The following is a 27,935-nucleotide window of genomic DNA, read 5'->3' on the forward strand; positions in this document are numbered from 1 at the left end:
AGAAGAATGAGGAGGCGGAAGCGAAGAAGAAGAAGAAGTTAAATGATTTGGCGCCGCGGCTGCCGCTGAGCTAGCCGCTAAGCTAGCCGCTGCTGTAGCCTCCTCTGTCCGCCATGGAAGAACTTTTTAACAAAGTCTTGCTGGTTCACTTGAAGCACAAGGACTGCGAGGAGAGGTGAGCTTCCCCCGCAGGGCTGCGGGGCTCCGGGAGCAGATTCCCGCAGGCTCCCCGCCGCAGCTCGGTGCTGCATTCAGGTGTTGTCGGACAACAGGACTTCCATATTCAAATAACTTCAATAACTGTTTTTTTTTAAGATGAAATGTCAATAAGGCCTTAAGTGAGTCTTTGTAACCGGAATCCTGGTTCATTTCCAGACAGGTTAAACAATCATTTTTTAAGTTATCTTATAAAAAGTCAAATGAAGTAGTTTCTGGTAACTTTATAAATGATAAATAAATCCCAACATGGCGGTAAATTGATCTTATTAGGAGATTAAATCTAATTAAAGACAAACTGTTAATGGATCCCTAATTAAAAAAAACTAACTTTGATAAATAAACATGACAAAAAGTAAAAAGCAAGTCACACAATTTAAATCAAACTGTTAATAATAAAACTGTTATAAATAAATCAGGATATAATGAGGCTGGAAATATTGTGGTTTAATTCTATGAAATAATGTTGATATATTAATATTTAGTAACATTATCCTCTATGATAAAAATAATGATCATTTTATGCAGGCTTTAGTTTTGGCTGCTCTTATTGGGGCTTTAATTTTCATCATATCAACTGATATGATATAAAAGTATGGGTCAGTTTTGGCTCCATCTGCTGGATTAACAGCTGCTGATAATCTCTGCTGTAAATAATCTGTTATTGTGTTTTAAGAGATGTGAACATCTAGAAACAAAGATCTATGTGTTTAGCACAGATGTACGTCAGCTGGCGTGCAGGAAGTTCCCTCCCAGCCATTGTTTGTATTATTGAATAAAATCTATTAATCTGTTAATCTGACCACGGTCATGATGAGCCACAGACCCACGCCGTCTAATCCTGAGGGCAGATTACGGATCTATTCACAAACCTTTCATAACTGTCACAGTCTGCCGGGTTTAATCCAGTAAGCAGGTTTAATAAAGCCGGACTCTAATCCTGAATCGATGGAGCCTGAAGCTTCATTTAGTCAACTTTAAGTAGATCCGCTCTGACGTCTATTGGTGGAATTCTACAACTGCATTTCAGGAAGAAAACACTAAATTATTCTAATAAGAACAAAGTTTCTATTTCTAGAAATGTTTCCACATTTTCAGCGGTCGTCTGACATTTATTAGATTGACTGAATATTTTATTGATGAAATCTGAAAAACATTTCTTCATAGTCAAAATAATACAAATTCTGACCAGTAACATTAGGAAGATGGAGATCTATAATTAATTTCTAGACATCCAGAATGTTTATTCTAGATGTGAGAAATCTGTTTTTGTTTGAAATGATCATTTAGACAGAAAAATGTTTTTCAGATATCAGAAATAAATATTCAGTAAACTATTACATATCAAACGGCTTGCCGTAGAAGTCGTTGCCGCGATAACGTTGCTCATTTATGTCTTGGATGGTCGTGGATCAATGGATCTATTTAGGTGAAATCATCAGTCAGCGGGTGAAGTCTAGAAACGTTCTAATCTATAGAAGCTGTTCATCATCTCACGGCTTCCTCCTCATGTTGATTCTTTCACACAGTAAATATTTATTTATGTTTAATCTCAAAATAATGTCAGTAGTTCTCCACATGCTGTAAAAATAACTAAATAAAAATAAAATGATCCGCTTAGAAAAATGAGTTTTCACTGAACCTGCTTCTGAAACCGGCTGCTGGTGAAAAGTGCACTAATAAATAAATCCATCATCATCGTCATTTTCCCCTAAAGGCTGCAAAGTTTGCTATCTGCAACAAATCAACGTTTACTGTAAGAAAAAAGGAGTAATTAGAATAAATAAATGTTAAAGAGTCTTTATTGTTTCTACTGATGGTTTTAATAAGATGCTGAATGAAGCCATGATCTCATGTTTATCACCAGATGTTAGAAAACAGAGAGAAACTCTGAGATTATTGATCATCCAGGTGTTGATGCTGCAGGCAGGAAGCATCTCCTGTAGAGGTCTGTCTGCAGCGGATCTGGATCAGCCTCTGACTGAAGACCCTCTGTTGGTGTCTAACAGTCTGATGAAGAGGATGAGCGTCCATCATCTTCATCTCCAGAGGTTCAGAGCCGGCCTCTTTATCAGCTGGTTGAGCTTCTTCTATCAGTCATTAGCTCTGATGATGATGATGATGATGGTGATGATGATGGAAATGTTCCTTTCTACCATTCCTTTATGAGAGGTAAAGGCTGTAGCCTGTCAGCCATGCAGGAGGGAAGCGATGCTCCAATGATGGCGCTAGCCGCAGCTTTAACCCTTCATGGTCCAAGTTTGCAGGTCAGACGATGAGGTCTGCAGGCCTGACAGCGTTTTTATGGAAACCCCAGCTGCCCTCTGTCCTCCACCGTTAGTTCAAATAAAGTTAGAATCCTATGAAGGAAAACAGGTTTAAAAGCTTTAATTAGTATTAATACACTTTGAAACAACCTGTTTCTCTATTAATACCCAGATAAACATCCTGTGTAACAAACCTGTAGAATAATCCTGCTATAAAAACAATGGCTGCCATATGTGGATAAACTCTATATACTGTTTATATCCCATCATGCACCTCTTCTCCTTCGACTATTTGAGCTGATGGAACCAGTTCATCTCTCCATGTGAGATCAATCAATTCAATCAATCAATAAAGTCATTAAGTTAAAGTGAAAGTTTCTGTTTCAGCTTCAATGTTCTGAGGATGGAACCAAAACTCAGTTTTTCTCTCAGACGTCTGATAGAATCAGCTCATTTCCGCCATATTGGCGCCCGTCTATCAGGTCAGGGCGGATAGACGCAGAGCGCCGGGCTAACCTTGGATTGTTTTACAGAAAAGCAAATGTCCGAGTCACCGTAGAGCTGACCACGACCCCGGTCCACCGCAGGGTGAGTCAGCTGTTCGCCGCAGCAGCTGCTAGCTGAGCAGGACTTCATGGCCGTGTTGCTTTCTCCCTGTCAGGACCTTCTAGTGAAGCTGACGGACGACGCAGACCCCTTCTTCCTCTTCACCCTGCCCGTATCAGAGGAGGATTATCAAAGGTAGGAGCTGATGACTGGATATCCGTCCGTCTGTCCTCAGAGCTGAACGCCTGCCTCCCTCTGTGTGTCTGAGCAGCCTGAAGGTGCAGCAGGGCCTGCTCATCGACTTTGCATCATTTCCTCAGAAGTTCATAGACCTGCTGAACCTGTGCAACGCCGAGCCAGACGCCGACAACCCCAGGTAGGAAGAACAGACGTTTCCTGCAGGAAATCAATGCAGTAAAAGCATCTCAGCTAATTAGATGGTCTATGAACAACCTGCCTCGTTTACGGAGCAACCAGGAAGCAACCAGCACTGTAGTCCCGCAGCAGGGTAGCCATGACAACCAGGCGGCGCTCTCAGGTGCTCTGGCAGCTGCCCTGAGGCTGACTGCGGGAAGGGTTGCCGGTGCGTCTCTGGAATAGAATAAAACCTTTATTTTCCCACGATGGGGAAATGTTGGTGTTTCAGCAGAATTACAGTAAAAATAGTCACACATATATGGAGCTTATAAAATACCAGAATAGTTTACAGAGTAAATAAATAAAATGCTGTTTTCATCTAAAACTGGAGAATAACTGAGCAATAAAGAGATGTTTACAGCAGCAGCAGCGCCGTGTGTCCTGCTCTGTGAGGAGGATGGATCTCTTCATGCTTGGTGTTTGTTCTCAGGTTCCTCCTGCAGCTGACCTGCCAGCCTGTCATGGAGGAGAGCAGCGCCACCTTCAGCGTGGTGGAGATGAACGCTTTCAAGCACCTGAACCACCTGTCGCTGAGGCTCCTCCAAGGCTCAGACAGAGAAGTCAAGGACTACCTGGCTGCACGCCTGTCCTCTCTGAAGGTTGGTTTATTCTCCTTTGTCATGCCGACGAAGGCGGGCGCCATTATGGGTTTGATGGGGGGGGGTCTGTAAATATTAGAGCTGCAGCGGACAGTCGAGGCCCTCTGACCCAAACCGACCCGGACAGACAGGAAGGAGATGCAGCAGCATGAGAGAAGAAGCCGTCTGCAGAGTCAGCTGCAGGAAAATGGTCCAAACCTCCAGGTCCTGCAGACTGACGGGTCCAGGTCTCCTCTGGCTTCTCTAGACCATAGACCATCCTTTGATAATGAATGAATGAATGAACGAATGAATGAACGAATGAATGAACGAATGAATGAACGAATGAATGAACGAACGAATGAACGAACGAACGAATGAACGAACGAATGAACGAACGAATGAACGAATGAATGAACGAATGAATGAACGAATGAATGAACGAATGAATGAACGAATGAATGAACGAATGAATGAATGAACGAACGAATGAACGAACGAATGAACGAACGAATGAACGAACGAATGAACGAATGAATGAACGAATGAACGAATGAAGGAACGAATGAACGAACGAATGAACGAATGAATTAACGAATGAATGAACGAATGAATGAATGAACGAACGAATGAACGAACGAATGAACGAACGAATGAACGAATGAATGAACGAATGAACGAACGAATGAACGAATGAATTAACGAATGAATGAACGAATGAATGAACGAACGAACGAATGAACGAACGAATGAACGAACGAATGAACGAACGAATGAACGAATGAATGAACGAATGAATGAACGAATGAATGAACGAATGAATGAACGAATGAATGAACGAATGAATGAACGAATGAATGAATGAACGAACGAATGAACGAACGAATGAACGAACGAATGAACGAACGAATGAACGAACGAATGAACGAATGAATGAACGAATGAACGAATGAACGAATGAACGAACGAATGAACGAATGAATTAACGAATGAATGAACGAATGAATGAATGAACGAACGAATGAACGAATGAATGAACGAATGAACGAACGAATGAATGAATGAACGAACGAATGAACGAATGAACGAACGAATGAACGAATGAATGAACGAATGAATGAACGAATGAACGAACGAATGAACTAATGAATGAACTAATGAATGAACGAATGAACGAACGAATGAACGAACGAACGAACGAATGAACGAACGAATGAATGAACGAATGAATGAACGAATGAATGAACGAATGAATGAATGAACGAATGAACGAACGAACGAACGAATGAACGAACGAATGAACGAACGAATGAACGAATGAATGAACGAATGAATGAACGAATGAATGAACGAATGAATGAATGAACGAACGAATGAACGAACGAATGAACGAATGAACGAACGAATGAACGAACGAATGAATGAACGAATGAATGAACGAATGAATGAACGAATGAACGAACGAATGAACGAACGAATGAACGAACGAATGAACGAACGAATGAACGAATGAATGAACGAATGAATGAACGAATGAATGAACGAATGAATGAACGAATGAATGAATGAACGAATGAACGAACGAATGAACGAACGAATGAACGAACGAATGAACGAATGAACGAATGAATGAACGAATGAATGAACGAATGAACGAACGAATGAACGAACGAATGAACGAATGAATGAACGAATGAATGAACGAATGAACGAATGAATGAACGAATGAATGAATGAATGAATGAATGAATGAATGAACGAACGAATGAACGAATGAATGAACGAATAAATGAACGAATGAATGAACGAATGAATGAACGAACGAATGAATGAACGAATGAACGAACGAATGAACGAACGAATGAACGAATGAATGAACGAACGAATGAACGAACGAATGAACGAACGAATGAACGAACGAATGAATGAACGAATGAATGAACGAATGAATGAACGAACGAACGAATGAACGAACGAATGAACGAACGAATGAACGAACGAATGAACGAATGAATGAACGAATGAATGAACGAATGAATGAACGAATGAATGAACGAATGAATGAACGAATGAATGAACGAATGAACGAATGAATGAATGAATGAACGAACGAACGAACGAATGAACGAACGAATGAACGAATGAACGAACGAACGAATGAACGAATGAATGAACGAATGAATGAACGAATGAACGAATGAACGAATGAATGAACGAATGAATGAACGAATGAATGAACGAATGAATGAACGAATGAATGAACGAATGAATGAACGAATGAATGAATGAACGAATGAACGAACGAATGAACGAATGAATGAACGAATGAATGAACGAATGAATGAACGAATGAATGAACGAATGAATGAACGAATGAATGAATGAATGAACGAACGAATGAACGAACGAATGAACGAACGAATGAATGAATGAACGAATGAATGAACGAATGAATGAATGAACGAATGAATGAACGAACGAACGAATGAATGAACGAATGAACGAACGAATTAATGAATGAATGAACGAATGAATGAATGAACGAATGAATGAACGAATGAATGAACGAACGAACGAATGAATGAACGAATGAATGAACGAATGAATGAACGAATGAATGAACGAATGAACGAATGAACGAACGAATGAACGAATAAATGAACGAATGAATGAACGAATGAATGAACGAACGAACGAACGAATGAACGAACGAATGAATGAACGAACGAATGAATGAACGAATGAATGAACGAACGAATGAACGAACGAATGAACGAACGAATGAACGAACGAATGAACGAACGAATGAACGAACGAATGAACGAACGAATGAACGAACGAATGAACGAACGAATGAACGAACGAATGAACGAACGAATGAACGAATGAATGAATGAACGAATGAACGAACGAATGAACGAACGAATGAACGAACGAATGAACGAACGAATGAACGAACGAATGAATGAACGAATGAATGAAGGAATGAACGAATGAATGGACGGATGGATGAATGAATGAACGAATGAATGAACGAACGAATGAATGAACGAATGAATGAATGAACGAATGAACGAATAAATGAACGAATGAATGAACGAATAAATGAACGAATGAATGAACGAATGAATGAATGAACGAATGAATGAATGAATGAACGAATGAATGGACGGATGGATGAATGAATGAACGAATGAATGAACGAACGAATGAATGAACGAATGAATGAACGAATGAATGGATGGATGGATGAATGAATGAATGAATGAATAGATGAATGAATGACGTGCCACTGATGATCTTCACTGTTTCAGGCAGAGAAGCTGGCCTTAGACGTGAAGCTGAAGGAGACTGAGGAGGATCTGTCCCGGAAGCTAAGCTACACTCAGCAGGTCAGCTTCTCCTGATTGGCCCGCAGCTCTGCTGTCAGCCATGTTTCTGTAGACCTCCACCAACAGGAGGGGAGGGAGGGAGGGAGGGAGGGAGGGAGGGAGGGAGGGAGGAAGGAAGGAAGGAAGGAAGGAAGGAAGGAAGGAAGGAAGGAAAAGATAAGATAAGATATAAAAAAAGTTGCTAAAGGAATGAGGTCATGAGGTGGTTCTCAGAAAACCCTCCAATCAGGAGAGATGCTCCTCCTGGATATGAGGAGGATTGCTGTCCTCCTGCAGAAGGACTAAATGATGATGATGATGATGATGATGAGGAGCAGGCCTGTTAGAGGTGAAGATGTTAGCTGGTCAGTGCAGGTTTCAGGTCAGCAGGGAAGGCGCCATCAGGCTGGTGAGGTCTAAAGGTGAGTCTGACTGCTTCTCCACCACTGGCCCCGCCCACTTTGCCTCCATCTTCCTCCATCCTTTCATAGAGGACCATCTGATGCAGAACCTGTTAAATGTGTCACTGATCTGCACTAAGTTCTCCATGTTGGTGACTGAAGCAGAGAAGCGTATTGATCCATCGTCTTCGCCATGAGGCCTCTGCAAGGTTCTGGTTCAGCCCGTTATGCCCCAAGCAGGAAGGTCCTCCATCACCAGGCCCCATGCACAGTGGGTGGAGGCCTGGAGATGGACCTCCATCCACTGCTGGGGTTCAGGGTCTTGCTCAGGGACCCAGAGTGGGAGTCTGGGGATGGAACCCTGTAGTGTCTAACACTAGGCCATCACCTCCCCCCACAGGTACCAGCTCCTAGCTCCTCCAGGGGGCGGGGCGTTCAGGGCACCCTTGGTCACCTGATCAACCAAAACACACCCCCTGCTTCCTCACTTCTGAACCAACACTTAGTGCCATTCTTTGTAAAGTTGAGTGAAATGAGTGCAGGCTCTTAAAGGGCCAGTACATGATGATGATGATGATGCGTTCTGTTCCAGACGCTGTCAGAGAAGACCAAAGAGCTGGAGAAGCTGCGCTCAGAATGGACCAATCACAGCAGCTCTCTGTCCAGCCGCCATTCTGGGGAGCTGCAGTCACAGAGGGAGAAGATCCTGGAGGTAAGACCTTCATCCTTCATCTGACTGGATCCGACCGACCGGCCCCGGGACGCCATAGATCCAACCACAGGACGCCATAGATCCAACCACAGGACGCCATAGATCCAACCGCAGGACGCCATAGATCCAACCGCAGGACGCCATAGATCCAACCACAGGACGCCATAGATCCAACCGCAGGACGCCATAGATCCAACCGCAGGACGCCATAGATCCAACCGCAGGACGCCATAGATCCAACCGCAGGACGCCATAGATCCAACCGCAGGACGCCATAGATCCAACCGCAGGACGCCATAGATCCAACCGCAGGACGCCATAGATCCAACCGCAGGACGCCATAGATCCAACCGCAGGACGCCATAGATCCAACCGCAGGACGCCATAGATCCAACCGCAGGACGCCATAGATCCAACCGCAGGACGCCATAGATCCAACCGCAGGACACCATAGATCCAACCACAGGACGCCATAGATCCAACCACAGGACGCCATAGATCCAACCACAGGACCCCATAGATCCAACCACAGGACGCCATAGATCCAACCACAGGACGCCATAGATCCAACCACAGGACCCCATAGATCCAACCACAGGACGCCATAGATCCAACCACAGGACGCCATAGATCCAACCGCAGGACGCCATAGATCCAACCGCAGGATGCCATAGATCCAACCACAGGACGCCATAGATCCAACCGCAGGACGCCATAGATCCAACCGCAGGACGCCATAGATCCAACCACAGGACGCCATAGATCCAACCACAGGACGCCATAGATCCAACCACAGGACGCCATAGATCCAACCACAGCACACCTAGTGGTGGAGGCCCCTCTGTGCTCCTTTAAAGTCCATCTAGAATCTGGCCTGACCACACTAAAGATGATGAAGGATGCTATGTGTTATTTATCTATTTATATATATCTATATATGAGAGTCATGGCTACTTGTTGATTGCATTAAAATTATTTCTAAGAGCATCAAAAAGCATTAAATTAGAGTTACTCAGTTCTGTTTAAACTCTGGTTTAAACTCTGGTTTAAACCTGGTTCAGATTCCATCACCCCCCCCCCCTCCAGAGACAAACCAATCACAGATAGAGGACAGCTAAACATCTCCTCCCACCTCCTCCTCACTCTGACAGCTGTCTCTTTGATGTTCTTATCCAATCAGAGGGGCTGGAGTTTGCAGCGACGCCTCGATCCATTCTAGAAACTATAGCTCTAGGAACCTCTTAGCCTCTTTTTGACCCGGTTCTCCAGGTTCTCCTCCATCGGTTATTAAGTCATTTCCTGCTGCAGATGTTGGTGGAGAACCCTCCAACCCCCCCCCCCCCCCCCCCCCCCCCCCCCAGAAGCAGGGATTAGGATTACTGGATTAGTCAGCTAACTTCAGGTTGAACAGAGCATTTCAGCTTTACTTCAACCACTGATGCTGTAAACATGACCTCCAGCTACCATCAGCTGGACTCCCTCTTTGTAAGGTTGGTTGCCATGGTAACGTAGTCTCTTCCTGGGCGGCTCGCTTCCAGTGTCGATCTGAACCCCCCCCCCAGCAGCCAATCAGCTGTTAGGAAATTATGACAGCGTGTCGTTTGATTGAAAACCTGATTTATTTCAGAAAGAAAGAAACAAAACGTCAGAATAAAAATCAGTTCTTTTTATTTTTCCTCCTTTGGACAAACCAACCCGCCTCCGGCCCCCGGGGGGCGCTCTGTGGGGAGCAGCCAGCTTCAGGAGGAGCTCTGACCGGGGGAAGGTCTGCAGCTCCGTCTGGAACAAGGTGTCCACCTCTGAGGAGACGCTGCTGCTGCTCCTCATGCTGGGTCCTCCTCCCTCTAGGCTCTGCTCCTCATGCTGGATCCTCCTCCCTCTAGGCTCTGCTCCTCATGCTGGATCCTCCTCCCTCTAGGCTCTGCTCCTCATGCTGGGTCCTCCTCCCTCCAGGCTCTGCTCCTCATGCTGGGTCCTCCTCCCTCTAGGCTCTGCTCCTCATGCTGGGTCCTCCTCCCTCTAGGCTCTGCTCCTCATGCTGGGTCCTCCTCCCTCTAGGCTCTGCTCCTCATGCTGGGTCCTCCTCCCTCTAGGCTCTGCTCCTCATGCTGGGTCCTCCTCCCTCTAGGCTCTGCTCCTCATGCTGGGTCCTCCTCCCTCTAGGCTCTGCTCCTCATGCTGGGTCCTCCTCCCTCTAGGCTCTGCTCCTCATGCTGGGTCCTCCTCCCTCTAGGCTCTGCTCCTCATGCTGGGTCCTCCTCCCTCCAGGCTCTGCTCCTCATGCTGGGTCCTCCTCCCTCCAGGCTCTGCTCCTCATGCTGGGTCCTCCTCCCTCTAGGCTCTGCTCCTCATGCTGGGTCCTCCTCCCTCTAGGCTCTGCTCCTCATGCTGGGTCCTCCTCCCTCCAGGCTCTGCTCCTCATGCTGGGTCCTCCTCCCTCCAGGCTCTGCTCCTCATGCTGGGTCCTCCTCCCTCCAGGCTCTGCTCCTCATGCTGGGTCCTCCTCCCTCCAGGCTCTGCTCCTCATGCTGGGTCCTCCTCCCTCCAGGCTCTGCTCCTCATGCTGGGTCCTCCTCCCTCCAGGCTGGAGGTCCTCCTCTCTCCAGGCTGGGAGGATCTCCTCCCTGCGCTGCAGGAGGTGTCGGTGGCTCAGAGCAGTGTCAGTCTGTGGATGGAGGCGACCAGCTGCGCCTCCTTCTCCATTTGGTCAAAGGAGCGGCGGTCTGTCTCCTGCCTGACCTGCTCCCTCAGCTGAAAGGAGGCCATGGCCAGCCTCTGCGCCTCCTGGAGGAGCAGCTCTCTCCCCCTCTGCAGCCTCTGCCTCCTCCCCTCCTTCATGGAGAGCTGCTCCTCTCGGATGGTCCGTGCAGCCTCCTCCTGCCGGTGGATCTCCTCCCTGAGGGCGCGGTGGCGTGCCGTTCTGAGCGTGCGGCGTTGGCGCGTCTGCAGCGTCCTGCTGCTGAGCAGCGCTGACGCGTGATTGGCCGCTCTCTGCGTGTGGCGCTGGCTCTGCTGCAGGAGGCTCTGCTTGTGCGTCTCCTCCTGGACCTTCAGCAGGTTGGTTCTGGTCTGAGCTCTTTGGATCTGGACCTTGTGGGCGGAGGCGCGCCGCTGGAGGAGCTGCAGCTGCTCCTCAGCAGCGCGCCTCCGTTTCTCAGAGGAGCGCTGCTGCTTCTTCTCATGCTTGCTCCTTCTCTGGGATTGCTCCTCCTCCATCTGCTGCTCCATGTGTTTCTTCAGGAAGACGTGTCGCAGCGTCTCTCTGTGACTCTCCTCCTGCAGCCTTTCCTGCCTCCTCTGCTCCTGCAGCGCTTTGCTCCTCCAAGCCCTCTCCTTCCTATGTACTGCTGCCTCCTTCTCCTTCTCTCGCTGGCCTCTCTCCATCTCCACTCTCTCCCTCTGCATCCTCTCCTGATGCTGTTTACGCTCCTGCGCCTCCTTCAGAGCAGCCTGCAGCTTCTCTCTGCGTTGTGCCTCCTCCTCCTCTCTCAGCCTCCTCCAGCGCCTCTCCTGGAGCGATATCTGCTGCTGCAGCTGGTCAGCTTCCTCCTGCTCCTGCTGCTGCCTCCTCGTCCTGCGGGCCTCCAGCTCTTTGTTCCAGTGCTTCCTCCTCTGCTTAAGCCTCCTCCTGCGTTTGTCTCCTGCTTGGGCCTGCCTGGCCTCCTCCTTCCTGCGGGCTTCCTGACGCTCCTGTTCCTCCTGCCGAGAACGGCTGAGGCGCTCCTGCTCCTCCTGATGCTTCAGCAGCATCAGAGCGGCTATCCTGCGGTCCGTCTCTGATACGGTGACGTGGGTCCTCCTGTTGACCTCCGAGGTGATCCTCTGCAGCCTCCTCTCTGTAGACGAGGAGAACCTCAGACCTCCCAGGCTGAAGCTGCTGACTGTGCTCCTCTCTGGAGCATGAAGAGAGGAGCAGCCTTTTCCTTTAGAGCAGAGATCAGCGTAGATGATGGGCTCTGCTGAGACATCCTTCAGCTCCCTGCAGGGTTCAGGTCTCCATGCTGCTTTGCTTCCAGCCTGCAGGCTGCATGGAGGGAGAACCTTTGATCGCTCCTTTTCGTAGGAGTCATGCAAAGCCTTCATGGCCTCATGAGGGGCCTCCTGCTGCCGCCGTGCAATCAGCTCGTTCAGGGACTTAATTAGCAGCTGAACCGGATTAATGCCGGGCTGGGTCCTGGACTGCGGCGCCTGAGGACTGCGGATCTCTTCTGCTCCGGGTTCCTTCAGATCCAGACAGGAAGCAGGAGGAGCGGAGCTCAGCTCCTCCATGGTTCTCCTGGTCGAAGGCTCTCAGCTGTGCAGCGCGGGGAGATCAGGAGGGATTACCTGATCAGCTGAGCTGCTTTAAAGGGGCGGGGCCTATTTCTGCAGGTCACAGAGTGGTGATGTTAGTCCAACCTGATCCATGCAATGGGATGCATCTGGTTACCGTGGCAACGGCTGAACAGATTCAGCTGTCTTTATGAGGAAACCGAGATCATTAATAATAAATGAATACAGAGGATGGTGAGAAGTTTCATTTTAATAGATATATAACAACCAATTCTATTCAGTTTATTTCTATAGCTCCAATTCTCATCATGTCATCTCAGGTCACTTTATAGATCAAGTTCAACCAGATCATACAGTCAGATTGATTCAAAGTTTTCTATCTAAGGAAAACCAGCTGATTGCATCGACTCATTGACTCTTCAGCAATCCCTCACACTAAGCATGCTTGTAGCGACAGTGGAGAGGAAAAACTCCCTTTGAACAGGAAGAAACCTCCAGCAGAACCAGGCTCAGTGTGAGCGGCCATCTGCTGAGGCCCACTGGGGTTCAAGGAGACAGAAGCAGACATAGAAAAAGAAGCATAGATACAAAAGGCAACTGTCAACCAGCTCCACAGGCGGCCCCGTCCAGGAAACACACAGCCAGGCAGACGAGCTCCGAGCCAGCTCCCATGTCAGAGGATGAAGAGAGCACATCCAGTTAGTCACAGTCAGAGAAACAGGACTACACTGGAAAACAGGCCAAGCTCCAACATCTAGAAACAAAGGTGTTGATGGCAGCAGCACAGCTGATATTTCTCTCCAGGATGGAGTCACAGCCAAACAGGAACAGACCAGATGAAGCTACTATGAGAAAAAGCAGAGAGAGCAGAACGTTAGAGATTGAACTAACAGATTCTGCAGAGTGGGAGAATAGAGATAGAATGAAGCAGAATGATGAAATGGGGTCCCTATGTCCTCCAGCAGTCTAAGCCTATAGCAGCAGAACTATAGAGATAGATCAGGATAACCTGAGCCACTCTAACTAGAAGCTTTATCAAAAAGGAAAGTTTTAAGCCTAGCCTTAAAAGTAGACAGGGTGTCTGCCTCACGGACTAAAACTGGTAGTTGGTTCCACAGGAGAGGAGCCTGAGAACTAAAAGATCTGCCTCCCATTCTACTTTTAGAAATTCTAGGAACCACTAGTAAACCTGCAGATTGAGAGCGAAGTGCTCTGTTAGGAACATAAGGAACAATCAGATCTCTGATATCAGATGGAGCTTGGCCATTTAAGGCTTTATATGTGAGAAGGAGGATTTTAAATTCTATTCTGGATTTAACAGGAAGCCAATGAAGAGAAGCCAGGATAGGAGAGATATGATCTCTCTTTTTCATTTTCATCAGAACTCTGGCTGCAGCATTTTGGATCAGCTGAAGGCTTTTAACTACAGCGAAGTGCTCTGTTAGGAATACCTCCTTAAATAACCTGATCAAAGGGAATACCTCCTTAAATAACCTGGTTAAAGGGAATACCTCCTTAAATAACCTGGTTGGAACTGGATCTAACATCCAAGCTGAAGCTTAGATGGATGTCGTTTTTAAAGTCTGTTCTTTGAGCAGGTTATCCTGTTAGGACTTCCTGCTATGGACCAATGAGAATGGAGGACGTCTGTGTGTTTTCAGTTACAGAGCAGATTCCAGCAGGAGACGGAGCAGCTGCGCCAGGAGCTGGAGAGCGCTAATAAGAAGAACTGTCAGCAGCTGCAAAGCAAAGTGGGCGAGCTGGAGAGCTCCTGCAGGGAGCTGACGGAGAGGAGATACAAGAATGAATCCTTCATCCGAGACCTAAAAATGAAGCTTAGCGGCTCAGAGGAGGTGGGTATCTGCAGCTTGTTGCTGTTCTGGGTCAGCTGATGGAGGAACCCCCCCCCCCAAAAGGGAAGTTAGGTCATTTCGTCTGGATTTTCACATTCTCACCATCTAACGTCTGAACCTTTGATTAATAAAGCAGCAGTCAAAGTGAAAACACGCTGAAACTGCTCTGACCAGGTGATCTCAGGGTTTACATGCAGCACAGTAGTTCCTGAGTTTCCCTGGAAATAGTCTTTCTTCATCCAGTAGATGTGATTTATTCTCCCCAGGATGAAGGCGGAGCCTTTTACCTCTTTACACAGAAAAAAATTCTATTTTACACAGAAACGCTCCTTTGACTCCTCCTCCTTCAGTTTCTCTGCTGCTGCCAAGAACCTTCAGGCCTCCTTCTAGAGCCCAGCCCATAAAATGCTCTGTGGTGCTTTAAAGGAGCCCAAGGCCCCCAGGAGGGCCCGAGCCCCCAGTAGGGGCCCCCAGAGCACAGGAGGAAGGCCTGCCGCAGGTGAAACTGCTCGCACTCATCAGCAGGACAAAGAGCGGCGCCATTCTGGGGGTTCTTTTATCCATTATAGATAAAATAACCATGAACTAAATGTTCCAGCAATGTGTTGACATCCAGATGTCGGGTTGAATGATGTTTCCTGTTGGCAGGAATGTCAGCGCCTAAAGCAGCAGGTCCTAAATCTGAGGAGGGAGAACGGCTCTCTGGACTCAGAGATCCATGAAAAGGAGCGTGCAGTCAGCCAGCTGCAGGTCCGAGTGGCCGTCCTGGAGCAGGAGGTCAAGGATAAGGAGATGGTGATATGCCGCACCAAGGAGGTGCTGGAGGCCACTCAGCAGCAGAAGGTGAGGTCTTTCTTAGGTTAATATTTCCAACATTGTGTTTTACCGCCTGTTTCCATTTGCCATCTGCTTTTTATGCTTCCATGTTTGTAGATGACCTTCAGTTTATATGTTTGCTTTAGATGCAACCTTCCTGTTAAATACTGAACATAAACAAAGTCCCTGTGTGGAATAAGCAGGCTGCATGCGCTGCCTCTGCTGCAGGCGCGGCCTCGGCTTCAGGCGCTGCCTCGGCTGCATGCGCTGCCTCTGCTTCAGGCGCTGCCTCGGCTGCAGGCGCTGCCTCGGCTTCAGGCGCTGCCTCGGCTGCATGCGCTGCCTCTGCTTCAGGCGCTGCCTCGGCTGCAGGCGCTGCCTCGGCTTCAGGCGCTGCCTCGGCTGCATGCGCTGCCTCGGCTTCAGGCGCTGCCTCGGCTTCAGGCGCTGCCTCGGCTTCAGGCGCTGCCTCGGCTGCAGGCGCTGCCTCGGCTGCATGCGCTGCCTCGGCTTCAGGCGCTGCCTCGGCTTCAGGCGCTGCCTCGGCTGCAGGCGCTGCCTCGGCTGCATGCGCTGCCTCGGCTGCATGCGCTGCCTCGGCTTCAGGCGCTGCCTCGGCTTCAGGCGCTGCCTCGGCTGCAGGCGCTGCCTCGGCTGCAGGCGCTGCCTCGGCTGCAGGCGCTGCCTCGGCTTCAGGCGCTGCCTCGGCTGCATGCGCTGCCTCGGCTTCAGGCGCTGCCTCGGCTTCAGGCGCTGCCTCGGCTGCAGGCGCTGCCTCGGCTTCAGGCGCTGCCTCGGCTTCAGGCGCTGCCTCGGCTGCAGGCGCTGCCTCGGCTGCATGCGCTGCCTCGGCTTCAGGCGCTGCCTCGGCTTCAGGCGCTGCCTCGGCTGCAGGCGCTGCCTCGGCTGCATGCGCTGCCTCGGCTTCAGGCGCTGCCTCGGCTTCAGGCGCTGCCTCGGCTTCAGGCGCTGCCTCGGCTGCATGCGCTGCCTCGGCTTCAGGCGCTGCCTCGGCTTCAGGCGCTGCCTCGGCTGCATGCGCTGCCTCGGCTTCAGGCGCTGCCTCGGCTTCAGGCGCTGCCTCGGCTGCAGGCGCTGCCTCGGCTGCAGGCGCTGCCTCGGCTGCAGGCGCTGCCTCGGCTGCAGGCGCTGCCTCGGCTTCAGGCGCTGCCTCGGCTGCAGGCGCTGCCTCGGCTTCTGAAACATGTTTATGTTAATCAATATGAGCCAGTTATTGTTCCAATGTGTGCAGAGTCTGCATCCCGTGGAAAATAACTTTATTATTTTGATCTGTTGAATGTTAATAACTTGTGTGTAATTTGATTTGCAGATTTGTAGATCTGTCTATAAACACAGGGACACTGAAGTCTGAAGTATTTTAGCTTCAACACCCAGAAATACAGAAACATCATGGGTTACCAGTCGGCGCTTCCTGCTCTGCTTAACACTTCTGCTTTCTGAGACACATTCCTATGACAGCGGAATGAGAATCAATTGAACTGATTGAATTTGACCCAAATCTACACTACAGTTCACTGAGCGTCTGGTTCATCAGTTTGCTTCTGCAGAGCTGATTGTTGTTTTCCTGTTTGCTGCAGGACTCAGTGGAGGAGACGGCAGCAAACAGAGAGCTGCAGATGAGGAAACTGGAATCAACAGTGAAATCTCTGTCAGAGGAGCTGCTGAAGGTTTGGAAAAACATTTATCCCACTCAGACATTTAACACCTGCAGTCAGTTTGATGGGCGTCCATTCAGCCAATGAAACGCAGGAGTAGTGATGATGTCATCGGCTGAAATGGTTCTAATGTGCCATATAACCTGGAGCGGATCAGCAGACCTTAAAACGGCTCTAATATTTATTTTTTAAAGGCTGTATTATATGATATTATTATTATTTAGTTTTTAATAAATCAGTAAAACAAATAAGACTGTTTAACTGCACAGGTTCCAAGTTTTAAATTATAATTTTATTTACAGAAATTGATTAAATTCCTCCCCGAACATTCATCATCATCATCATCATCGTCCATCTTCTGCGAGTTTCAGACATAAAGAAAAGTTCAGTCAATCTTCTCCCCCTTCCTAATTTCACCCCCCACAGCCGCTGACCCGCTCCACGCCAAGATACGGCGATCCGCCATGTTCTGCAGAAAGCGGCATCAGTGGGAGGAGCCAATGTTTGTAGCAGGAGGTGCTGAAGCCTTCCCTGACCTCATAGTCGTCTCTGTTTCACTAAAGGACAGGAGATGCATGTTGGACTCGGTTTGGAGACGCAGTCTTTGATGAAGTGATGTCACTCAGTGGAGCAGAAGCTGATAACTCCATGTTGTTCCTCCGTTTGCTCTCCATGGACATAAATCAGGCCCATAGAAGCCAGGAGCTCATCCACCAATCATCCAGCTAAAGGCGGCGTGCTGCGCTGATGATGGTGCAGTCCGTATCAGAGCCGGCAGAAACGGAGGAAGGCGCTCAGGGCATCATGTTCTCATGTGGCGGCGAGTTCATCCTGACTTTGACGTCTCCTCTGCCCTGTTCTGTGGAGCAGGAGCAGGAGGAGAGCTGACTGTGGAGATGCTGATAAAGTTTATTAGTTGTAATCTTTGTCAGAATAGCGGTTTATCACATGATAGCGGCCTCATCCAGACCCTGACCAAACGTTCCTCTGCGGCCTGATTGGTCCCTGAGGTGAACTGCTCAACCAGCTGACTGTTCTTTCACAGCGTTTCTCACCATCAGTTTCGGTGTCTGAGATGAAAGCTAGCGTTGAAAGTCATTCCTACAGTGAACGTTAAAGCTTCATGTCGCTCCGCACTTCTAGATAATGGATGATCAGATAGAAAAACTCATTTCTGCTTTGATGGTCAACATCCTCCCTGAGGCTCCTCCTCCCATCAGCAGGCGGCCAGCTACGACATGTAGACTTTTCCTGTCAATCTACTTCAGTTTATTTCTCTAGCTGCATCATTACACCTCAGGTCACTTTATAGATCCAGATCATCCAGATCATCCAGTCAGATTGATTTTCTATCCCAGGAAATCCAGCTAATTGCATCAACTATTTATCCCCATTTCCACTACACTTATGAAACTGAGATCGGTCCCAGCACGGTAACCATGGTAACTGAGTCTAAGCGCAGACCTGAACCGAACCGTGCTAACATGGGCTCGGCGCGGTTCAGTTCTGGCTCGGTTCTGCCTGAGCAGACCGCCTCCTCTCCTCAGTCAGCCTCAGTAATAACATTTCAGGCTCAGGGTGAGCCGCCTCCAGGCCACCACTAGATGGAGTCAGTGAGCTCTGAACGTCTAGATGCTCCATGCATTCAGTCTGCTCTCTCTGATCCAACGCTGCTGATCATAACAGGAGCTCAAAGATGTTTGGGGTTTCCTTCCCTCATGCCAGGGGCCTTTAAACTGGGAAGCATGAAGCACGGATCGGCTCCCAGGGTCTTAACCCCACTGGGAATGTTGGGCGGCGCAGGAGGAGGCTGTTTGCAGCAGTCATCAGAGAAGGTGAAAAGCAAATGCAGCATGGGTGGAGATGGATGCTGTGACTGACCAACACGCCATGCTACACGCCGCTAGAGCTTCTCTGCATCACGCCATCATAACTGATGCAGCTTCTCTTTAACGGAGGAAGCGCGGGGCGTGCTTTGGTGGCGCAGCGGTTAGCGCACACGACCCATGTATGAACGCGGCTGACCTGGTTTGAGTCCGACCTGTGGTCCTTTGCCACGTCTCTCCCCCCCTCCCTTATACCCCCTTCTCTTCAGCCCACTATCGAAAAAAAGAACAAACTAGAGCCGCAAAAACAAAGAAAACTCAAAACAGAAAAAAGAAGAGCTTGCTCTGGAGGCTCTGAGGAGCCTGATTGCTGCTCAGCTGACTGCTGGACGTAGAGCTGCTGGACGTAGAGCTGCTGGACGTAGAGCTGCTGGACGTAGAGCTGCTTGATGTAGAGCTGCTGGACGTAGAGCTGCTGGACGTAGAGCTGCTGGACGTAGAGCTGCTGGACGTAGAGCTGCTGGACGTAGAGCTGCTGGATCCAGGACAACCACAGCAGGAATGCACCACGGTGCCTTTATCCATCTATTCAGTTTATTTCTATAGCACCGGTTCACCACACAGAGACCATCAAGCCATGTGATGTGATGTTTGACCTAGATATATTAACATAGATCTGATCTAGCCTAGAATCCTGCTAAACATGTATCTAGTTTTAAATAAAGTCTTTAGCCCTGTTCTAAGCACTGCCCTGCTCTGCTGCTGTACTGCCCCCTGCAGCTGCCTTAATGTACTGCATGTGGTTGAAATGTTGCATCTATCGTAGTTTTTAAACGGCGGTTAGATGTAGCGCTGCAGGAGTTACTGTGGCTAGATGTTGAAGGGGAGGTTACCTACTGGTAAAATTAGACTTTAAATCCTTTCTCAGCTTAAACATTCTTCACTTTCATCTGGGTTACCAGAAAGCATCATTTCCTCCATTGTTGTCAATCATTGCTGCCCAGCCTGCTTCAAGGTGCAATGAATTATGGGAAAGGACACACCTGGGACGTATCCTCCAGATGTAATGGAACATAATGAAAGTTTAGCCCCGCCCCCTCTACAGCAGAGAGAAGCGCCATAAGGTCTTCATGCCGCCGTTTTGGCAGTAATTTAGCTCCATAGCATCGCTGTCGGCATTTATTCAACATCTGAAATAAAAATAGATGATTACTGGTAAACATTTCATTCTACATAATCTTTGTTTTCTATTTTTAGGTTCTACAGTAAAAATAATGTTTTGGTGAGATTTTGTCTTTTAGTTTTCAGCAAACATTCCTTTCTGATTTCAGGCTAACGGGATAATCCAGAAACTCCAAGGAGAAGTTCGAGGACTGGTTGGAAAAGTGAAGGTGAAGAACACAGTGACTGTTTCACAGGAGAAGGTTCTACGAGAGACCGAGGCAAAGCTGCAGAGCGTTGACAAGGACCTGCAGACTGCTCAGAGGGAGGTCTGCTCTAAGGAGGAGGAGGTGGGTGAAACGATTGGCTGCTGGTACCGCTGAGGTCACAAGTAATTTCAATACATCCGTCTACCCGTCCATCCATCCATCATCCATCCATCATCCATCCATCCATCCATCATCCATCCATCCACCCATCCATCCATCATCCATCCATCCATCCATCCATCAATCATCCATCCATCATCCATCCATCATCCATCCATCCATCATCCATCCATCATCCATCCATCCATCATCCATCCATCCATCCATCCATCATCCATCCATCCATCCATCCATCAATCATCCATCCATCCATCCATCATCCATCATCCATCCATCCATCCATCCATCATCCATCAATCATCCATCCATCATCCATCCATCATCCATCCATCCATCCATCCATCATCCATCCATCCATCCATCCATCCATCAATCATCCATCCATCCATCCATCATCCATCCATCCATCCATCCATCCATCCATCCATCATCCATCAATCATCCATCCATCATCCATCCATCCATCCTCCATCCATCATCCATCCATCATCCATCCATCCATCAATCATCCATCCATCCATCATCCATCCATCAATCATCCATCCATCCTCCATCCATCATCCATCCATCCATCATCCATCCATCCATCCATCCATCCATCAATCATCCATCCATCATCCATCATCCATCCATCCATCCATCCATCCATCATCCATCAATCATCCATCCATCATCCATCCATCCATCCTCCATCCATCATCCATCCATCATCCATCCATCCATCAATCATCCATCCATCCATCATCCATCCATCCATCATCCATCCATCAATCATCCATCCATCCATCATCCATCCATCCATCCTCCATCCATCCATCCATCCATCATCCATCCATCCTCCATCCATCATCCATCCATCCATCCTCCATCCATCATCCATCCATCAATCATCCATCCATCCATCATCCATCCATCCATCCATCCATCCATCCATCCATCCATCATCCATCCATCCTCCATCAATCCATCCATCCATCCTCCATCCATCATCCATCCATCCATCATCCATCCATCCATCAATCATCCATCCATCCATCATCCATCCATCCATCCTCCATCCATCCATCCATCCATCCATCCCCTTCTTCCTCTTCCTCAATGGGACGTGCCTGGAACACCTCCTGAGGGAGGCGACCAGGAGGCTTCAGGGACAGATGCCTGAGCCTCCTCAGCCGGCTCCTTTCAATGTGGAGGAGCAATGACTCTACTCTGAGCTCCTCCAGGGTAACTGAGCTCCTCACCCGATCTCAGAGGGTGCGCCCAGCCACCCTGCGAAGGAAACTCATTTCGGCTGCTTGTATTCCCGATCTTGTCCTTTGGGTCATTACCCAGATCTCATGAGCATAGGTGAGGGTGGGAATGTAGATCCATCGGTAAATCCAGAGCTTTGCCCCCGACTCAGCTCTCTCTTCACCATGACAGTCCGATACAGCGACTGCATCACTGCCTACGCTGCACCGATCCGTCTGTCGATCTCACGCTACATCCGTCCCTCACTGGTGAACCAGACCCTGAGATACTTGAACTCCTCCACTTGAGACAAGGACTCTCCATCGACCTGAAGAGGGGAGGCCACCTTTCGCCGGTGGAGAACCACGGCCTCGGATTTGAAGGTGCTGATCCTCATCCTGACTGCTTCACAATCTGCTGCAAACCGCCCCAGTGTACGCCGGAGGGCCTGATTTAATGAGGCCAACAGGACAACATCATCTGCAAACAGCAGAGATGATATCCTGAGGTTCCCAAACAGGACACCCTCCAGTCCCTGACTGCACCTAGAAATTCTGTCATAGATGTAATGAACAGAACCGGTGACAAAGGGCAGCCCGGTGGAGACCAACATGCACCTGGAACAGGTCTGACTTACTGCGAACCAAGCTCCTGCTGCGGTCGTACAGAGAGCGGATAGCCCTTAACGGAGGGACCCGGACCCCATACTCCTGGAGCACCCCCCACAGGGAACCCCAAGGGTCATGGTCCAACGCCTTCTCCAGATCCACAAAACACATGTGGACTGGTTGGGCGAACTCCCATGAACCCTCCAGCACCCAATGAAGGGTATAGAGTTGGTCCAGTGGGCTGCGACCGGAACGAAAACTGAAATGTTCCTCCTGGTCAACTATTGGCCGGATCCTCCTCCTGCGACCTGGAGAAGACCTTACCAGGGAGGCTGAGGAGTGTGATCCCTCTTTAAGTGGAGAACACCCTCCGGTCCTCGTTTTTAAAAAGAGGGACCACCACCCCGGTTTGCCAATCCAGGGGTACTGTCCCCAACTGCCATGCGATGCTGCAGAGACGTGTCAGCCATGATAGTCCTACAACATCCAGATACATAAGGTACTCAAGACAAATGTCATCTGCCCCCCGGCCTGCCACCGAGAAAATTTCTAACTACCTCAGTGAGTTCAGCCTGGCTGAACCATCTCTAAGTCCCCAGCCTCTGCCTCCTCCTCGTAAGGCGTGACGGTGCGATTGAGGTCATCCTTGAAGTACTCCTTCCACCACCCGACAACATTTCAAGGTCATCAGCTCCCCACCCACACTGTAAACAGTGTTGGTGAAGCACTGCTTCCTCCTTCTAAGGCGGTGAACAGTTTGCCAGAACACTTTCGAGGCCGACCGATAGTCCTCCTTCATGGCCTCTCTGAACTCCTCCCAGACACAGAGTTTTTGTCTCTGCCACCACACGAGCTGCAGCACGCTTGGCATGCAGGTACCTCTCAGCTGACTCTGGAGTCCCACTAGCTAACAAGGCCATGTAGGCCTCCCCTTTCAGCCTGACCACATCCCTTACATCCGGGCACCACCATTAGGTTCGGGAATTGCCACAGCAACAGGCACCAGAGACCTTATAGCCACAGCTATGTGCGGCGGCATTGACAATGGAGGAGGAGAACATGGACCACTCAGACTCCATGTCTCCAAACTCGCTCAGGATCTGGGAGAAACTCGTCCAGAGGTGGGAGTTGAAGACCGCACTAACAGAGGGATCCACCAGATGTTCCCAACAGACCCTCACAACACACTTAGGCCTGCCAGGTCTGATCGTCTTCCTCCCCTGCCAGCGGATCCAGCTCACCACTAGGTGTTTATCGGTTGACAGCTCAGCCCCACTTTTCACCCGAGTGTCGGAGACACGCGACTGGAGATCAGACGACACAACTACAAAGTCGATCATTGACCTCCAGCCTAGGGCGTCCTGGTGCCAAGTGCACTTATGGACGCCCTCGTGCTCGAACATGGTGTTTGTTACGGACAAACTGTGATCAGCACAGAGGTCCAATAACACCATTCGGGTTCAGATCGGGGAGGCCGTACTTTCCAATCACCCCTGTCCAGGTCTTGCTGTCGCTGCCCAAGTGGGCGTTAAAGTACCCCCAATGGAGTCCCTAGTTGGAGCACCATCTAGTATCCCTCTTAAGCACTCCAAGAAGGCCGGGTATTCTGCACTGATGTTGGGCGCATAGGCCGAGACGACGGTGAGAGACTTGTCCCCAAGCTGAAGGTGTAGGGACATGACCCTCTCGTTCACCAGGGTGAACTCCAACACCTGACGACTGAGATGGGGGCAATGAGCAAGACCACCCCAGCCCGCCGCCTCTCCCCGTGGGCGACGCCAGAGAAGTGAGATGGGATCTGGAACCCAAGCTGTGCGTAGAGGTGAGCCGGACTATAGCCAGCCGGTACCTCTCAACCTCCTGTACAAGCTCAGTCCACAAGCACCCAGTCCTCTCTGCACCTGACCCCTATGGATCCCTCTGCAGGTGGTGGGTCCACAGGAGGGCGGGCCCACGTCGTCCGTCCGCGGTGAGCCCGGCCTCCAGGCACTGGCATGCAATCCCCAACCCAAGGCCCTGGCTGTTCCATACCGGGCGAAGTCAAGGTCCTTGGTTTAACTCTCTCCATATTTGTCTTGTTGTCTTTTCTGTGTGAATTTCAATTAAATTCAGTTCAGTTTATTTCTATAGCTCCAATTCACATCATGTCATCTCAGGTCCCTTTATAGATCCAGCAGTCCCTCACACTAAGCATGCTTGTAGCGACAGTGGAGAGGAAAAACTCCCTTTGAACAGGAAGAAACCTCCAGCAGAACCAGGCTCAGTGTGAGCGGCCATCTGCTGAGGCCGACTGGGGTTCAAGGAGACAGAAGCAGACATAGAAAAAGAAGCATAGATACAAAAGGCAACTGTCAACCAGCTCCACAGGCGGCCCCGTCCAGGAAACACACAGCCAGGCATGCCACTAGGAGGCGAGGAACCGTGCTAGCGTGGTGCTAGCCGGGAAATGAGGCTTTACCCATAGCAGCGTAGCTATAGCGATAGCTCTGGATAACCTGACTGTCTTGATGTATCAGAAAGGTAGAGTCTAAATATTAACAAAGTCAGATGTGATCCACAGACACACAATGATTCAACAAGCACATGAAATGTAAACATTAACACAAGAGATACTGAACTGTTTGTCTGTTTTCTTGTTTTGCAGATCAAACAACTGAAGGAGCAGTTGGAGGTGACGGTTCAGAAGCTGAATGAAAGCAAAGAAGTATTAAAAACCAACGAAAATGGTGAGGAGTAGCTTCTTCTGCGCTTATCGAGCAAGGCATATTAAAGTTTAACCACAAACATTAATTCACTTTTATATTTGCTCATTAGATAGTAGGGCTGGGAGATTAAGCAGATTTTTACCGTCATTCCCTACGATAACCAGCAACAGTTTTCCCATTAAATGGATCAACTGAATTCTGCTGTTTTTCCTGCGTGTGTTTGAGGCTGGTCTTTTATTCCCCTTTAACACACAGCAGCGCTGGTCTGATCATGTGACTCCATCCATCCAATCAGAAGGGTAAACAAAGAGAATGGAGGATGAGCTCAGTGAACACGCTGCTAACACGGCTGTAAAGGAAATGACATCAGTTCCTCCTGTGGAGCCGAGCGAGAGCAGAGATGAAGCTGACATCGTGATGTCAGAGTTGAGCGCGCAGCAGAGCGGTTTATAGGGAAGGTGTGCGAGTTTAAACGATCCCCGTTTTTCCCGCTGCACGCTCAGATCTGTGGAACCAACATGACGCCATAGATGTTGATCAAAGGAACAGGAAATGCAAAGTTAGTCTGCAGACTGTGGGGAATAACCAGAGTAACACATCCAGCCTCCTGCAGCACAGCCACGCTGTGGAGGTCAAAGGTCAGCTAAAGCGATTTCCTCCTGTTCAATCAGACACTGATGAATGTTTAAACCTGAATGGCTTCAAGAATTGAATATTTAATAGAAAGTAATATGTAACGTGATTAATTCAATAACTAGATTATAAATAGATCAGCTGCCTTTCCTGCACTGGGCTTTATTCTGCTAGAGGAGCGTTTATGGAGGTTAAACTGCCCAGTTTATCCTGATATTACTGTGAGGTCATATCATCCAGCCCTATTAGATGCTATAGCGACTGCATGCAGTGACGTTTGTTAAACTGGAGGTTAAAGGTCATAAACTCAGCCCTATTAGATGCTATAGCGACTACATGCAGTGACATTTGCTAAACTGGAGGTTAACTCAGACACAGTTTTTGTAAATAACCTTTACAAAGAAAAATAGCGTCTGCTGATTAGTGGTGGAGGTACAGGAGCAAAGCTAGCAAAGCTGCTGAAATCAGCACCCTGCTGGTTTCCAGAGGGAGTTTAAGCCTTTGCATCAAACCAACGTCTGACATCAGTGGAAAATCTTTAAGGATCGAGTAGCGATATGAACTGAATTTGACAGAGACTCAGTATTTAGGAAGCATTTCATTAAACAAGAGATTCTTCCTCACTGCAGCCCTTGAAGTCGATCTGCTGCCACAGAAGGTTGCATCTAGAAACAGGTCTATGTGTCGTAGTGATCTCTATCACACGATGGTAAAGTCTTGCCTCAGTGTTCTGTGGGAAAAAGGTCATCAAATCAATGAAAGTCTGGAGTCAAACATCTAGAGTCAGTGCAGAGGGAAATCAAAATGGCCTCTTCCTCGCATCATTTCACCGAATCTGAAAGCAAAGCTTGGCTGAAGCCAACAGGCTGAGTTTTTTTAAAGGATTTGGAGCACGGAAGTTAGTGTTGCACCGAAGCCATTTACCTGGCTGTGCAGTATGGGCCGGTACCGATACCACCATTTCAGTGCTGGATCGGGGCCCCGGTATCGGCCATCGGTATCGGCCATCGGTATCGGCCATCGTATCGGCCATCGGTATCGGCCATCGTATCGGCCATCGGTATCGGCCATCGGTATCGGCCATCGGTATCGGCCATCGTATCGGCCATCGTATCGGCCATCGTATCGGCCATCGGTATCGGCCATCGGTATCGGCCATCGGTATCGGCCATCGGTATCGGCCATTGTATCGGCCATCGGTATCGGCCATCGTATCGGCCATCGGTATCGGCCATCGTATCGGCCATCGGTATCGGCCATCGTATCGGTATCGGCCACCGGTATCGGGTATCGTATCGGCCATCGGTATCGGCCATCGGTATCGGCCATCGGTATCGGCCATCGGTATCGGTGCAACACTAAGGGAAATGGAGAAACATGGACCTGATCCTGATCTGACCCTTAATCTCCCACATTTACTGTTTTCCAGTCATCAACTGGCTGAACAAGCAGCTCAATGAGGCCGAGCTGACCAGAAAGATGGCGTCTGCTGAGGCGTCCGACGCTCACTCTGGATTCTCCGCATTAACAGGAATCCGGGTAGGAATGATCTTCAGCCCATCCAGCAGAGGCCGTCTGTCTTTGTTTCTCTCCATCTGTAGTCTGACTGCTTCTTTCAGGCCCAGTTTTATCCTCCGCCTGGTAAAACCACAGACGTCTCTCCCACTGAGCGCGGCGCCGGGCCCACTGTCAGCAGACAGCTGTGAGTTTCTGCATCAACGCCATTTATTCCGTTACTATGAACACATGATGCTGCATCAGCTGTCTGCCAGTAATGAGGAACAGCAATAAAGTTAATGTTTAGCACTGATCCTCCATGCCTGTCAGGGGATTCTGCCCACCCTTAAATCCACAGGAAGAACAAGAAGAGTGGCTGATCCAGGTTATCTGGATCCTGCTGTTTGTCATCCAGTGATTGGAACCTCAGACGGTTCAGTCCTCTTGGGTTAAAGCCATGGATGTCCGGCTGAAACTGGATCCACCGTCTGACTGGACGACCTGCAGCTCTGTTCCAGTCTTGGTGTCCTTGGGAAATAAAGCTGCTGTTGGCGACCAGAGGGCCGCCATCGGGGGACGGATGATGGGATGGAGCTCTGGGTCCCTAAACTGGACTGAGGATGAAACGTGTCCATGATGCCGATCAAACATCTTCTAGCTTCATGTTTTCCTGACGTTGCCTTCAGGGACCTGAATGTCTGAGCAGCAGCAGCTCCGCCTCAGATGATGAAACAGAAGATCAAACCCTTCATGAGCAGTTT

General features: G+C 48.9%; 2 protein-coding genes across 3 annotated transcripts; one reads left to right on the forward strand and one right to left on the reverse strand.

Annotated features, from left to right (window-relative positions):
• sass6 (SAS-6 centriolar assembly protein) lies at positions 1 to 27,913 on the forward strand. 2 transcript variants are annotated; one of them, XM_038281267.1, is made up of 14 exons: positions 1 to 175; positions 3,017 to 3,071; positions 3,145 to 3,224; positions 3,301 to 3,405; positions 3,877 to 4,045; positions 7,339 to 7,416; positions 8,389 to 8,508; positions 14,442 to 14,633; positions 15,282 to 15,476; positions 17,048 to 17,137; positions 20,283 to 20,462; positions 24,984 to 25,065; positions 27,107 to 27,216; positions 27,297 to 27,910. In XM_038281267.1, the coding sequence occupies exons 1-14, from the start codon at positions 114 to 116 to the stop codon at positions 27,381 to 27,383; spliced, it is 1,605 nt and encodes a 534-aa protein (XP_038137195.1). In that variant the 5' UTR covers positions 1 to 113; the 3' UTR covers positions 27,384 to 27,910. The 2 variants fall into 2 exon arrangements, with proteins under 2 accessions (XP_038137195.1, XP_038137196.1); XM_038281268.1 differs by lacking the exon at positions 7,339 to 7,416 and having other exon boundaries at positions 27,297 to 27,913.
• On the reverse strand, positions 11,081 to 12,801 carry LOC119780985 (coiled-coil domain-containing protein 177-like). Its single transcript, XM_038281265.1, has one exon. The coding sequence runs from the start codon at positions 12,775 to 12,777 to the stop codon at positions 11,158 to 11,160; it is 1,620 nt and encodes a 539-aa protein (XP_038137193.1). The 5' UTR covers positions 12,778 to 12,801; the 3' UTR covers positions 11,081 to 11,157.
• Positions 27,914 to 27,935: the final 22 nt, after the last annotated feature.

The sequence above is a fragment of the Cyprinodon tularosa genome, unplaced genomic scaffold (assembly GCF_016077235.1).
Source record: "Cyprinodon tularosa strain WSP-4 unplaced genomic scaffold, ASM1607723v1 ctg1698, whole genome shotgun sequence".
Lineage (NCBI taxonomy): Eukaryota > Metazoa > Chordata > Actinopteri > Cyprinodontiformes > Cyprinodontidae > Cyprinodon > Cyprinodon tularosa.

Excerpts from the sequence above, each read along its gene's own strand:
- LOC119780985 (XM_038281265.1), bottom strand. The coding sequence starts at position 12,777 with ATGGAGGAGCTGAGCTCCGCTCCTCCTGCTTCCTGTCTGGATCTGAAG.
- sass6 (XM_038281267.1), top strand. The coding sequence starts at position 114 with ATGGAAGAACTTTTTAACAAAGTCTTGCTGGTTCACTTGAAGCACAAG. Across the intron at positions 3,072-3,144 it reads CGACCCCGGTCCACCGCAGG|GACCTTCTAGTGAAGCTGAC; the intron begins GTGAGTCAGCTG and ends TCTCCCTGTCAG. Across the intron at positions 7,417-8,388 it reads AGCTAAGCTACACTCAGCAG|ACGCTGTCAGAGAAGACCAA; the intron begins GTCAGCTTCTCC and ends GTTCTGTTCCAG.